We start from the raw sequence: 12,069 nt of genomic DNA on the forward strand, positions 1-12,069 counted from the left end.
GCTAATGAGTAACAGATAAATGACTACCATCAATAAAATGTATTTTTACGCCCTATTACGGAAAATAATAAATTAAAGTATAAAGAATTAACAATAAATACGAGACTTCTGGCCGCCATTGCAGAAATTACAGAGTTACGATGAGTAATTAATGTCGAAAGTGGGGTTAGGAACAGCTGTAATGGCGGCGGATAAAATCTACTGAGATATCCCCCAACTTGCTTGTTTCAGATACATTTGTATTGATTGCAATTGTGCATAATTTTAAGTAATAAAACATTTCTGTACATAATATTGTTTATATTATTTTCCAGCCAATATTTTAATTTTTAATTTTATTTTATAATCTATATTATTAAGATAATAAGATAAATTTTGTGCAGGATACATAATTAAGAAATGACCTTGTATCTTCAGAACTATTGATATTTTTAAAAATATAAGCTCATCCTGATGTTACACTCATCGAGACCTTTCATTTGAGTACCCACATTAATTTTTCATATATTTTATATATTTATATATATTATATATATGTATATATGAAAACTATATCAAAAATGCATGTGGGTACTCAAATGAAAGCTCTCAATGAGTGTAACATCGGGATGAGCTTATATCTTAAAAAATGTCAATATTTAAGAAATTACCTTGTATTTTTTGAACTATTGACATTTTTAAAGATATAAGCTCATTCTGATGTTACACTCATTGAGACCTTTCATTTGAATACCCACATCAATTTTTCATATATTTTATATATTATATATATGTATATATAAAAAATATATCAAAAATGTATGTGGGTACTCAAATGAAAGCTCTTAATGAGTGTAACATCGGGATGAGCTTATATCTTCAAAAATGTCAGTAATTAAGAAATTACCTTGTATTTTTTGAACTATTGACATTTTTAAAGATATAAGCTCATTCTGATGTTACACTCATCGAGACCTTTCATTTGAGTACCCACATGCATTTTTGATATATTTTTCATATATACATATCTATATATATATAAATATATAAAATATATGAAAAATTGATGTGGGTACTCAAATGAAAGGTCTTGATGAGTGTAACATTAGGATAAGCTTATATCTTCAAAAATGTCAGTAATTAAGAAATTACCTTGTATTTTTTGAACTATTGACATTTTTAAAGATATAAGCTCATTCTGATGTTACACTCATCGATACCTTTCATTTGAGTACCCACATTCATTTTTGATATATTTTTCATATATACATATATATAATATATATAAATATATAAAATATATGAAAAATTGATGTGGGTACTCAAATGAAAGGTCTTGATGAGTGTAACATCGGGATGAGCTTATTTCTTTAAAAACGTCAATATTTAACAAAATTTTGGGCAACTTAACAAAAATAATTATTTAAGTGAAGATTATAACCAAGATCCCGTGTTCAACCTAATGACACAATACTACCTGACATAAATTAAAACTTCAACTATAAATAATGCAAAGAAAAGATAAGTATCGACTAGTTTTGATTGGAAACTTTTTAAAACTTTCCTTCTATAGAATACATAAACAATAACAATAAATAATGTATCTAATTATCGAGCATGCGTACAAATTGTATCTCTAGTTGAAGAAATACTCTATTAGAAGATATAATCTTGTGCAGTTATGTTTAAACTTTTAATCCGTCATGAAAGCCAGCGATGAAAGTTCCAGCGGTGAGTTTAAGAATAAATAAAGTCTCTTCTTTAATTAAGTATTTGATTAATTAAACGGATAGATTACGAGTGGGCGATAGGAATGACCAAACTGGGCCTGAAAGTCTGCGGAGTCTGGCCCAATATCAGAAGACCCAATTGGCTGAGGATGCTGATAAGCATCAGAGTTACTATTGCCACGCTTATTGTCATGATTTTTACTATTATTCCAGGACTGTTCGCGCTGGTCAAAGTTTGGGGCAACATGACCCTGATAATAGACAACCTGATAATAACCTTGCCGTTCTTTACCGCTATTTTTAAATTAAATGTCCTGTGGGCCAAGGAAGAAGGTACCGAATTTATTTTCTAAATTATGAAGTTTATATTTTGTGCTGGTTTGTTAAAAATTATAATTTTTGAGTTAAATACAAAAAAATACGGAAAAACTTTAGGACTTTTTTTGTAGGAAATTTAATTCTCTATCAAAAAAGTCTTTATCAATTTTTTGATATCTTTTATTATTAAGCCATAATATTAATTTCAAAATCTCATTTCATTTTTGCGGAATTTTTTGGAACAATCTTAAAATGTTAATTTTTGGGTTAAATAATTAGATTTTATTACAAACAGAAGTCCAAAAGCTGTTTGACGACATAAGCGAAGATTGGTCGAGACCAAGAAGCGAAATCGAGCGTAATATAATGGTAAAAACAGCAACCGTCGCGAGAAACGTCACGATTTTCGCGTACATATTGGTAATTTGGGTGATACTGATCCACCATTTGCCGCTGTGGGTCGCCGGAATCGTCCCCAGGACTCCGACGAACCTCACCGACGGAACCAGGGCTCTAGTTATGCAAACTATCTACTTTTACGATGAAACTTTGACACCTACCTTTGAAATCACAGCGACTTGCCAATTCTTGTCTAGTTTGGTGGCTGGAAGCTCTTACACGACAATTGACTGCGTTTTTGGGGCGCTTATTCTTCATGTCAGCGGTCAATTACAAGTTTTGGAGGTCAAGGTCCAGAATTTGTGCAATCACTATGACAAGGCCACCAAGTCTGTCGATAAAATCCTCTTTCAGAAAGATTTGAATTCGGTGGCCAAAGCTCATCAGAGAGTTATCCTGTAAGGAAATTTTGATTGTTATTTCTGGGTTGAATATCAAAAATGTGAACAAATTATGAGACCTTTTTTGTAGGAAATTCAATTCTTTATTCAAAAGGTCCTTATCAATTTTATGATCTCTTATCATTTAGCCACAATAATAATTTCAAAATCTAATTTCACTTTTACGGAATTTTTAAGGACAGTCCAGATGTACAAGCTTAAAATGTTAATTTTTGGGTTAAATATAAAAAATATGAGAAAATTATAAGAGACCTTTTCTGTAGGAAATTAAATTCTCTATTAAAAAGGTCCTTATTAATTGTTTGATCTCTTATCGTTTAGCCACAATAATAATTACAAAATCTAATTGCATTTTTGCAGAATTTTTAGGGACAGTCCAGATGTATAAGCTTTAAATGTTAATTTTGTGGTTCAATATAAAAAATATGAGAAAATTATAAGAGACCTTTTTTGTAGGAAATTAAATTCTCTATTAAAAAGTTCCTTATTAATTTTTTGATCTCTTATCGTTTAGCCACAATAATAATTTCAAAATCTAGTTCAATTTTTGCGGAATTTTTAAGAATAGTTTAGGTGTACAAGCTTAAAATGTTAATTTTTGGGTTAAATATAAAAAATATGAGACCTTTTTGTTAGAAAATTTAATTCTCTATAAATAACTAATAACTAATATAAGATGAACTTTTTTATCAGATTTGTGAAAAGAATGGAAAATATCTTTTGTATGATGCTTCTAGAGCAATTTACAGCCTTTGCAATCATCTTTGCGACTGAAGGGTTCAACGTGATATCTGTAAGTACTAAAACTGATTATTTTCCGCATAATATAAAATTAAACTTACAAATTTTGATCAGGTTTTGACTGGAGATGTAGATGGTTCATTTTCAACAATGAGTTTTTCAATTTCTTACTTTATCTACGCTCTCTTTCTTATTTTTTTGTACTCTGCAGCCGGAGAATATTTGATCGACTGTGTAACTATAAAAAATAATCAACCATCAATTTAATTTTTACAAAGTTACTTAAATTTCAGAGCACAAAGATCTATCACGCAGCTTACAATTCCGAGTGGGTTAATTTAAAAACAAGAGACATGTATCAAATAATAATGATAATAAATCGCGCTCAAAAGCCATTGATAGTCACTGCTGGTAAATTTGCACCCATTTCGCTAAGTACTTTTGCTAAGGTAAGTTAAAAATCTAATCAAAATCCTTAATTATAAGTAAATATAATTTAATTATAAATGATTGTAATTATTTAGTTGATAAAAACATCTGCTGGATACATGTCAGTCCTTCTTGCAGTAAGAACTTGAACAAATTTATCTTGGAAAGAAGAAAATATATTATATTTTTTCTATTTAAATTTATAAATTATAATTTAATTGATAAACTATTAAAGCTTATTGAATAGTTTAATTTAAGGCGATCAATGAACTCAAGGTTTTATAGATAATAATCTAATAAAAGTTTTTAAACTATGACAAAAATTAATAAATATGTTATATATCAAGTTATCTATAATATAGCTTATGTACAATTGATTTCTAATAGATATTTATTATTCAAATTTTATATATAAATTTTATATATTTATTTATTTATTTATTATTTAATTTCAATACCAAGGCAGTAATAGCCAGATGGCAAAAGTATACAAAAAGAGTTACAATAAAAGTACACGTATGACTAATGAAAATATAAAATTTCAAAAATATTAGATATCAAGAATTGATCGTTTTTCTTTACTTTACTTTGGAATACAATTATGACAAATACAAGGAAAAATAATAAATTTGAGTATAAAAATTGAGTATTAAAAATTTAAGAGTTAAACTCAGTGGTACAAATTATACAAATTATGGAAGATGATAATCTGAGATGATCTAGAACGATAAACTCATGTAACAGAAATGTGTAAATGAATGTCAAAGGTTTGAAAATTAGGATTCATTGTCTTTTTTACAAGTTTTAAATTAAGATTCATTATCTCGTTGACGTTTCATGAAGAATTCAAAAGTACTAGTTTTAAATAAGAATTTAAGCTAAGTGAATTTGTTACTTCAAATAGTAATTCCCTCCAAATTCGGATCGCAGAAACTACGAAGGAATGTTCAAAAGTAGTAGTTGAGAAGTTTGGAATTTTAAAAGACACATTGATTTGTTTAACAGCAATTCTTTCCGATCTTCTAATATCTGTGGATTCTTCAACGAAGAGACTTCTAACCCTGTTAAAAAACTCCAATAAGATCCCATCAAAAGCGACAAAAGCCACTTAGAAACCAATAAAATTTATGGGTTTCTAAGTGGCTTTTGTCGCTTTTGATGGGATCCTATTGGAAATTTTAAACAGGGAAGAAACTTTGGTTCACCTGATTTTAGAAGTTTGTAGATGAAGCGCGCTAACGATTATTATTGTTTTCATTATTTATAAGAATAATTTCAAAGTTTCAATTAATAATAATAATGACTTCAAATTTTGAAAATTTATTATCATTATTATTTTTACTTTTATTAATGACAATAATTTGAAACTTTAAATAAATTATTAATAATGATAATTAAAAATAAATATTACTAATTATCTTGCCATAAATGTAAATTTTTATATCTCTTTAACGGATATGGTTAATCTTAAAAAAATAATATCTAAAAATAAAAAGCTATTAAAATTTAATAGTTACACTAAAAGTAGCCTTTTTAAAACGGTCAGCTTGTTTACCTCAAAAATAGTCTTCAAACAATAATTATCAAAGATGGTATCTTTAACAATAATTAAAATTCTCGCCATTTTGTCGCTATTAACCAACCCAATTATTGGGAGTAACCTCGCTAAGCTGTGCGCAGGTTATGGAATGCCGGTAAATATTCCAAAACTTGAAACTTTAAAACTTGCATATTTATAAAAAATAATTGATATAATTATTACAGTGTGATCCTGATTTTCCACAACCATGTTGTTATTATAACACTACTTGCATACCTAATAAAGCTAACGATGGTTACTTTATGTGTATACCAGAAGGTAAGAACAGTTTGCATTTCTTTGGGTAGTTAACCTAACCTAACGAAGATATTTTTCAGGAATGCGCAAATGTGACACTCCAAATTGCATTGCAAACAACCTGGAGTTTGGTAAAATATCAAATTTATAATACCAAAAAAATTATAATAACTAATATGAAAGCAAGTTATCGCATATATAATCTAACGATTTAATCCTTCATCAGGAAGCAACGTTTTAAAGCACATGGACGCAAAAGTAAATCCTTGCGATAATTTCTACCAATTCGCTTGCGGAAACTACGCCAGCTTTCCAGCGACATCCAGAAAAGTAAGATTCTCCAACCACTTGCAGAAGGTCCGTAACGACAAGTCGATCCAACTGGATGAAGCCATCACCAAATTATTAAGCTCCAGTACCCAATTCAAGCCTTATAAGATCGTCCGGACTCTTTTTGACTCCTGCCAAGACGTCAAGACCAACAACCGTAAGCTTGAACCTCTTGAGACACTTCTTTAAGATCAGGATCAGGAATTTATTATAATAATTTCAGAGAACACAAACGGCCTTAACAGCCTGGAGACCTTGGAAAGCATAGTATCGGCTCTAGGAGACTGGCCAGTACTGTTGAAGAACTGGCAGAGTGACTTCAATTGGATGGAATTCATCAGCAAGGCTCAGAACCTCGGATTCTCTAAGTTGAGCTTCCTTTATGCTCAAGTCCTGCAGAACAACTTTGACGGAAGTCTCCAAATCCGGGTAAGTGATATGATTTGATCTAATGAAGATGATTCAACTGAACGGACTTGGTGGTTGTCTTTAAGGTCTCGCCGCCTGACCTGGAGCACTCAGGAGCTCTTCTTAAGTCAACGAAGCGCTACAGCGAATTGCTGGAGGCTTACACTATCTTCATGACCAAGGTGGCCGAGGAACTGGGAGCTGAAGAAAGCAGGTCCAGGGAAGACCTCTTGGAGTCCCTGGCCTTCGAACTGAAGCTCGCTGAAGCAGTCACCAAGGAACCACCAACATTGATGACTTTGTCTGAGTTGGAATCAAAATGGCCGGGGATTCAGTGGATGGATCTGTTCCAGCAGTTGTTTCCTGACTTTGTCATTAACTCGGCGACCCCGGTCCAAGTGGAGAACCCCAAGTTCGTCACCAAGCTCGAGCAGGAGCTATCCCAGACCCCTAAAAGAGTCCAAGCTAACTACGCCGTCTGGAAGATCATCCAGAAGTCGATTCACTTTATCAAGTCCCCGAGTCTCAGTAGATTGATAAGGACATACTGGCACCAAGTCTTTCCAAACTACGCCTTGCCGCCCATAGACTGTGTTGAATTTGTTAAACACTTCTTGCCCTTCAGCATTTACTCGGTGTTCATTCGCGAGCACGGTGATATTCATGCCAAGTCTGAAGCTACTGAGTTTGTTGATAAAATTGCGAACGAGCTTGGCCAGGTGTTTGAGGGCGTTGATTGGTTCGATGAAAGCACGAGAAAGAAAGCCGATGATAAGGTCAAGTACATGACGAAGATCGTGGGATACATCAATATGCTAGCGGATAATGTTCTGAAGGAGTTTTATGAGAGTCTTGAAATTTCGGGGGATTGTCTCAAGAATTATCAGAATTTGAACTTGTTTATTATGAGAAATAAAATAAGGATTGTAAAGAAACCATTTTATTTTCAAAACTTGCTGGATGTATTTACGTATTATCATATTCCGGTGCTTACGTCGTATTCTGCGAGATATTTGCCGAATAAGAATGTTATAGGTAGGCTGTTTGGTGTTTTATATTCAGGAAGAGGGGTTTAATCTTGTTGCTATAGATGTTTGCTAGAAAACGGGATAAATGGGCAGATTTTAAGTTTGTTGCGAAGAAACGAGCTAAAGTGGGCGTGTTTTAAGTTAGTTGCTAAGAAACTAGTAATATAGTAAGTGTGATTTATGTTCGTTGCGAAGATGCGTATGAAATGGGCGTGTTTTAAGTTAGTTGCTAAGTAACGGGAAAAAATGGGCGTGTTTTAAGTTGGTTATTAGGTAACTGGCTAAAGTGGGCGTGCTTTCAGTTGGTTGCTAGGTAACTGGCTAAAGTGGGCGGGATTTAAATTTGTTGCTAAGAAACTAGTAATAGTAAGTGTCTTTTATGTTAGTTGCTAAGATCCGTATAAAATGGTCGTGTGTTAAGTTAGTTACTAGGTAACGAGGGAAAGCTGGGCGGAGTTTACGTTTGTTGCTGAGAAACGAACCAAAGTGGGCTTGCTTTAAGTTAGTTGCTAGGAAACGAGCTAAAATGGGTGGGGTTTAACTTAGTTGCTATGAAACTAGTAATAGTAGGCGTGGTGTTCAAGTTAGTTGCTAAGAGACGAATAAAAATGGGCGTGTTTTAAGTTAGTTGCTAGGTAACGAGCTAAAGTGGGCGTGTTTAAAGCTGGTTGCTAGGTAATGAGCTAAAGCGGGCGTGTTTTACGTTAGTTGCTAAAAAAACTTATAAAAAATAGGCGTGTATTAAATTATTTATCAAAAAAAAGTAACAAAAAATTATAAATTACTTACAGAAATATCACCAAGCATACTTCAAGGTTTCTTCTTCAATATCGACCGTCCTAATTACATAAACTACGGGCGAGCTGGAACATTAATCGGCCATGAAATGGGGCACGCTTTTGACACCCAAAATCGTTATCTAGACAAAAATGGCTTCCACGACAACTGGTGGACTGAAGCTACAAATAATACTTACCTAGAAAAAATTAAATGCTTCATTGAAAAATGTAATCTTGCTGCAGAAAAACTCGGAGTTAAGGTATAAGCCGGCTTTTTTTGAAACACCAAGATATTCATCAATGACTCAATTAATATTGATGATTCTAGATCAATGGAAGTAGATGCGTTGATGAGAACTTGGCTGACAGTATTGGAGTCAGGGTGGCGTATTCAGCGTATCAAGACTACCTCAAACAAAACGGCGCGGATCCAATTCTTCCTGAATTGGCACTGTACTCCAACAATCAGCTGTTCTGGCTGTCTTATGCCAGCCAATGGTGTTCTCTTCCACAAAATTCTGTTGGGAATAACAGATATCTTTCCAATGATTTAAGAGTTGTCGCAACGGTTGCTAATATTCCAGAGTTTTCCCAGGATTTCAAGTGTCCGGTGGGCTCTAATATGAATCCTGTTGACAAGTGCAAACTTTTTTAATTTTATGATAATATTTAAATATGAAAATTAATTTAGCATGTTCAATAATTTTTTTAATTTTATAGAAAATAAATGATGGCAAAAAAAAGTTAGAAAAAAAATTTGACGTATGTAAAAATTTTAAAAAATAGAAAATACAATTTTTTTTAAATAATTTTTTGGATCAAATTGTTTTGATAAATAAAATTAAAAAATTATTAAGATACTAACTTTAATGTCATTATTTAAATTATATTTTTAAAAATATAAATACTTACCTTGTTTAGAATTTTCTTGAAAATGTTCTTGAAAAATCTCCAAAAAAATGTCTTGCCTGTCAAATTTTAGAACAGCCTGAATTTCCCAACACACTCAGCGCCATCTGTTGACCAAATTTTAAAATAAATTAATAAACGCGGCAAAACCTTGAATAATAATCATAATCATCATTATCAACACCTGACTCATAACCTAAAATTCGGCAAAAATTAAAAACACTGTTTATAATTATTATAATTACTCTAAAATATTTTTTTGTATAAAATAAAAATAATAAAATGTCAGAGAATATTCAAGGGACTTTTACATCCGAAAAAATATCTAAAATTCGGTGGAACCGTCAAGATTTCACCGAGGCTAATTCTTTTGTGACTGGAAGCTGGGATAATAATTTAGTAAGTGTTATTTTTATTATTTTTTTTTAAATTAAAATTTAAATTTAAAATGACATTAACTTTAGCTGTTACTTAACAATTTTTGAATTTTATTTAACAAACAAATGTGTTTCAAAGAATTATTTTTAAAAAATTGCATTTTTAATTTTTAAAAATTTTTACATGTCAATTTTTTTTCTAATTTTTTTTGCCATGATTTATTGATTAAAAAAATTCCTAAAATTATCAAATACATGCTAAATTAAATTCATGATTATTTTTTTTCAGTTTAATCGAATTACATACTGGGTGTTTAGAAAAAGTGAAGACGCTGAAATTTATCCAGCTCCGGTTAATTTTTATCCATTTGTCGGTGATGTCACTGAAATTCAAGTATTTATATTTATTTAATAGTTTTATTTAAATAAATTAATTATTACTAAAAAAACATAAAAAAAAATGTTTATATTTTTTAGTTTATCAGCAAATATTGTTTTGTTGCTTCATCATCAGTTGGATCAGCAAAACTTTTACAAATTGATGAAAATTCTGGTAATCTTTTTAAGGAACTTACTACTTGGGATAATATTCACTATTTTAGGTAAAAAATATTTTTATAAAACAATAGCAATAATTCAATAACTATAAAATTTGATAGTTGAAAAATTTTTTTATTATTATTGTTATTATTTATAAAAATAATTTGAAATTTTTAATTGATAATAATTATTATAATTTTTTTTTAGTAAATTTTTAAATGAAAATAATTAAGCTTTCAAAAATAATTAACATTATTAATAAATAAAATAAATTGACAATTTAATAATAATAATAATTATTTTTTTTTAGTAAATTTTTTTTCTAAAAATAATTAACATTATTAATAAATAAATTAACAATTTAATTTTTTTTAATTTAGCACCGGTGAAAGTGCATCTTGCACAGCACTCTCAACATTTAACCAAGACATAGCGACTGTAGGTGAAGATGGAAGAATAAATCTACTAACTGCTCAACAAAAAGATCCAGTAAGGATTATAGAAAATGCAGACAGTTGTTCTCTGCTCTGTATAGACTTTCTGCGTCACAATGAAATATTAACAAGCAATACCAGAGGACATATGAAACTTTGGGACCTCAGGAACGATCAAGATACACCAGCGACGACTTTTATGCTTCCAGATCAACTTAAAGTATGAAATAAAAAATTTTAATAAAAACAATTAATCAAAATTTTAATAAAATAACTATTAATAATAATAATAATAAAATGGATGATAAAATTATAGACAGAAGCTACGGATATTGCTCATCACCCGACTCAAAGACACATAGTCGCTGCTGGTGGAGGTGACGGCAGCCTTTCAGTTTGGGACTTACGACAAAGTACGCATCCCATTTCCCAGCTTTTAGCTCACTCTCAAGCAGTCAGCGAAGTTATGTTTCACCCAGACAGGCCTAATAATCTCTTCACTTGCTCCATTAATGGTGAATTGTGGCATTGGAATAATGTTCATGGTTCTAAATTAAATTTTGGTATGATTATTTATTTATTTATTTATGATTTTTTAATTGATAAATTTCTTTTAAAAAATTTTTTTAATTCAAATAAACTTCTTTAATTAATTAGCTAGAATCTTAAGAATATATTTTAATTTCATAAATATTAATGATTTAATTTTTGGAGTTAATTTAATATAAAAAATATCAATTTTTATGATTTTTTAAAATAAAATCTCCAATTTTTTTAATAATTATTATTATTGTTCGAAAAAAAATTGACAGTTTAAATAATTAATTTTTGCTCCAAATTTATTATTATTATTATTATTATTATTATTGCAAAATAATTAAGATCTGAAATAATAATTATTATTGTTGTTGTTAATGAAAAAAATTTGAGTTTAAATAATTAATTTTTGTTCGAAATTTATTATTATGATTATTATTATTGCAAACAAATTAAGAGCTGCAATAATAATTTTTTAAATTTATTATTGTTATCATTAAAGAAAAAAATTTGACAGCTCAAATAATAATAATAAATATCCACTTAAAATTTATTATTACTATTTATATTATTAAAAAAATTAATGTAATTGAATTAATTTCAGATAATGACAGTCATTGGTTAGCAACACGTGGAATAGATGCCAAAGTAAATATAACAGAATTATGCGGCCCATTACACAAGCCAATAAATAGTTTTGACATTGACAGATCAACTTTACTTTTCGGTTGTGACAATGAAGCGATGTACACCATAAAAAATATCATTGTATAATTAATAATCACTTAATAAACAATTATTTATACTTTCAATCAAATACTCTCTAACTAAACTGTAAAACAAAAATAAGACACTTTTTAAAATAAACGCGCCATTTTTTTGCGCATGCGCAT

The 12,069-nt window shown here is 30.0% G+C and overlaps 2 protein-coding genes and 1 long non-coding RNA gene across 5 annotated transcripts; 2 read left to right on the top strand and 1 right to left on the bottom strand.

Annotated features, from left to right (window-relative positions):
* Window positions 1-1,463: 1,463 nt before the first annotated feature.
* On the top strand, window positions 1,464-9,045 carry LOC123264448 (neprilysin-2-like). Of its 3 annotated transcripts, none has more exons than XM_044727752.1 (13): window positions 1,464-1,710; window positions 1,773-2,042; window positions 2,323-2,824; window positions 3,521-3,620; window positions 3,683-3,802; window positions 3,862-4,017; window positions 5,762-5,855; window positions 5,915-5,965; window positions 6,061-6,321; window positions 6,388-6,593; window positions 6,659-7,607; window positions 8,392-8,639; window positions 8,708-9,045. In XM_044727752.1, the coding sequence occupies exons 1-13, from the start codon at window positions 1,683-1,685 to the stop codon at window positions 9,032-9,034; spliced, it is 3,312 nt and encodes a 1,103-aa protein (XP_044583687.1). In that variant the 5' UTR covers window positions 1,464-1,682; the 3' UTR covers window positions 9,035-9,045. The 3 variants fall into 3 exon arrangements, with proteins under 3 accessions (XP_044583687.1, XP_044583688.1, XP_044583689.1); XM_044727753.1 differs by having other exon boundaries at window positions 5,762-5,831; XM_044727754.1 differs by lacking the exon at window positions 3,683-3,802.
* Window positions 4,011-8,812, bottom strand: LOC123264453. The gene is made up of 4 exons (XR_006509340.1): window positions 8,577-8,812; window positions 8,386-8,519; window positions 5,553-5,713; window positions 4,011-4,156 (listed from the first exon to the last, which is right to left on the bottom strand). It is a non-coding gene; the product is annotated as an uncharacterized LOC123264453 (long non-coding RNA).
* Window positions 9,046-9,479: 434 nt separating the features above from the next.
* Window positions 9,480-11,988, top strand: LOC123264452 (nucleoporin Nup43). Its single transcript, XM_044727761.1, has 6 exons — window positions 9,480-9,687; window positions 9,955-10,059; window positions 10,143-10,267; window positions 10,586-10,859; window positions 10,956-11,202; window positions 11,781-11,988. Exons 1-6 carry the CDS (start codon window positions 9,571-9,573, stop codon window positions 11,948-11,950), a joined length of 1,038 nt encoding a protein of 345 aa, XP_044583696.1. The 5' UTR covers window positions 9,480-9,570; the 3' UTR covers window positions 11,951-11,988.
* The last annotated feature ends 81 nt before the right edge of the window (window positions 11,989-12,069 follow it).

This window comes from Cotesia glomerata, linkage group LG4 (genome assembly GCF_020080835.1).
Source record: "Cotesia glomerata isolate CgM1 linkage group LG4, MPM_Cglom_v2.3, whole genome shotgun sequence".
NCBI lineage: Eukaryota > Metazoa > Arthropoda > Insecta > Hymenoptera > Braconidae > Cotesia > Cotesia glomerata.

Excerpts from the sequence above, each read along its gene's own strand:
- LOC123264448 (XM_044727752.1), top strand. The coding sequence starts at position 1,683 with ATGAAAGCCAGCGATGAAAGTTCCAGCG. Across the intron at positions 1,711-1,772 it reads CAGCGATGAAAGTTCCAGCG|ATTACGAGTGGGCGATAGGA; the intron begins GTGAGTTTAAGA and ends TTAAACGGATAG. Across the intron at positions 5,966-6,060 it reads TGCAAACAACCTGGAGTTTG|GAAGCAACGTTTTAAAGCAC; the intron begins GTAAAATATCAA and ends ATCCTTCATCAG.
- LOC123264452 (XM_044727761.1), top strand. The coding sequence starts at position 9,571 with ATGTCAGAGAATATTCAAGGGACTTTTACATCCGAAAAAATATCTAAA. Across the intron at positions 10,060-10,142 it reads GTGATGTCACTGAAATTCAA|TTTATCAGCAAATATTGTTT; the intron begins GTATTTATATTT and ends TATATTTTTTAG. Across the intron at positions 11,203-11,780 it reads TGGTTCTAAATTAAATTTTG|ATAATGACAGTCATTGGTTA; the intron begins GTATGATTATTT and ends AATTAATTTCAG.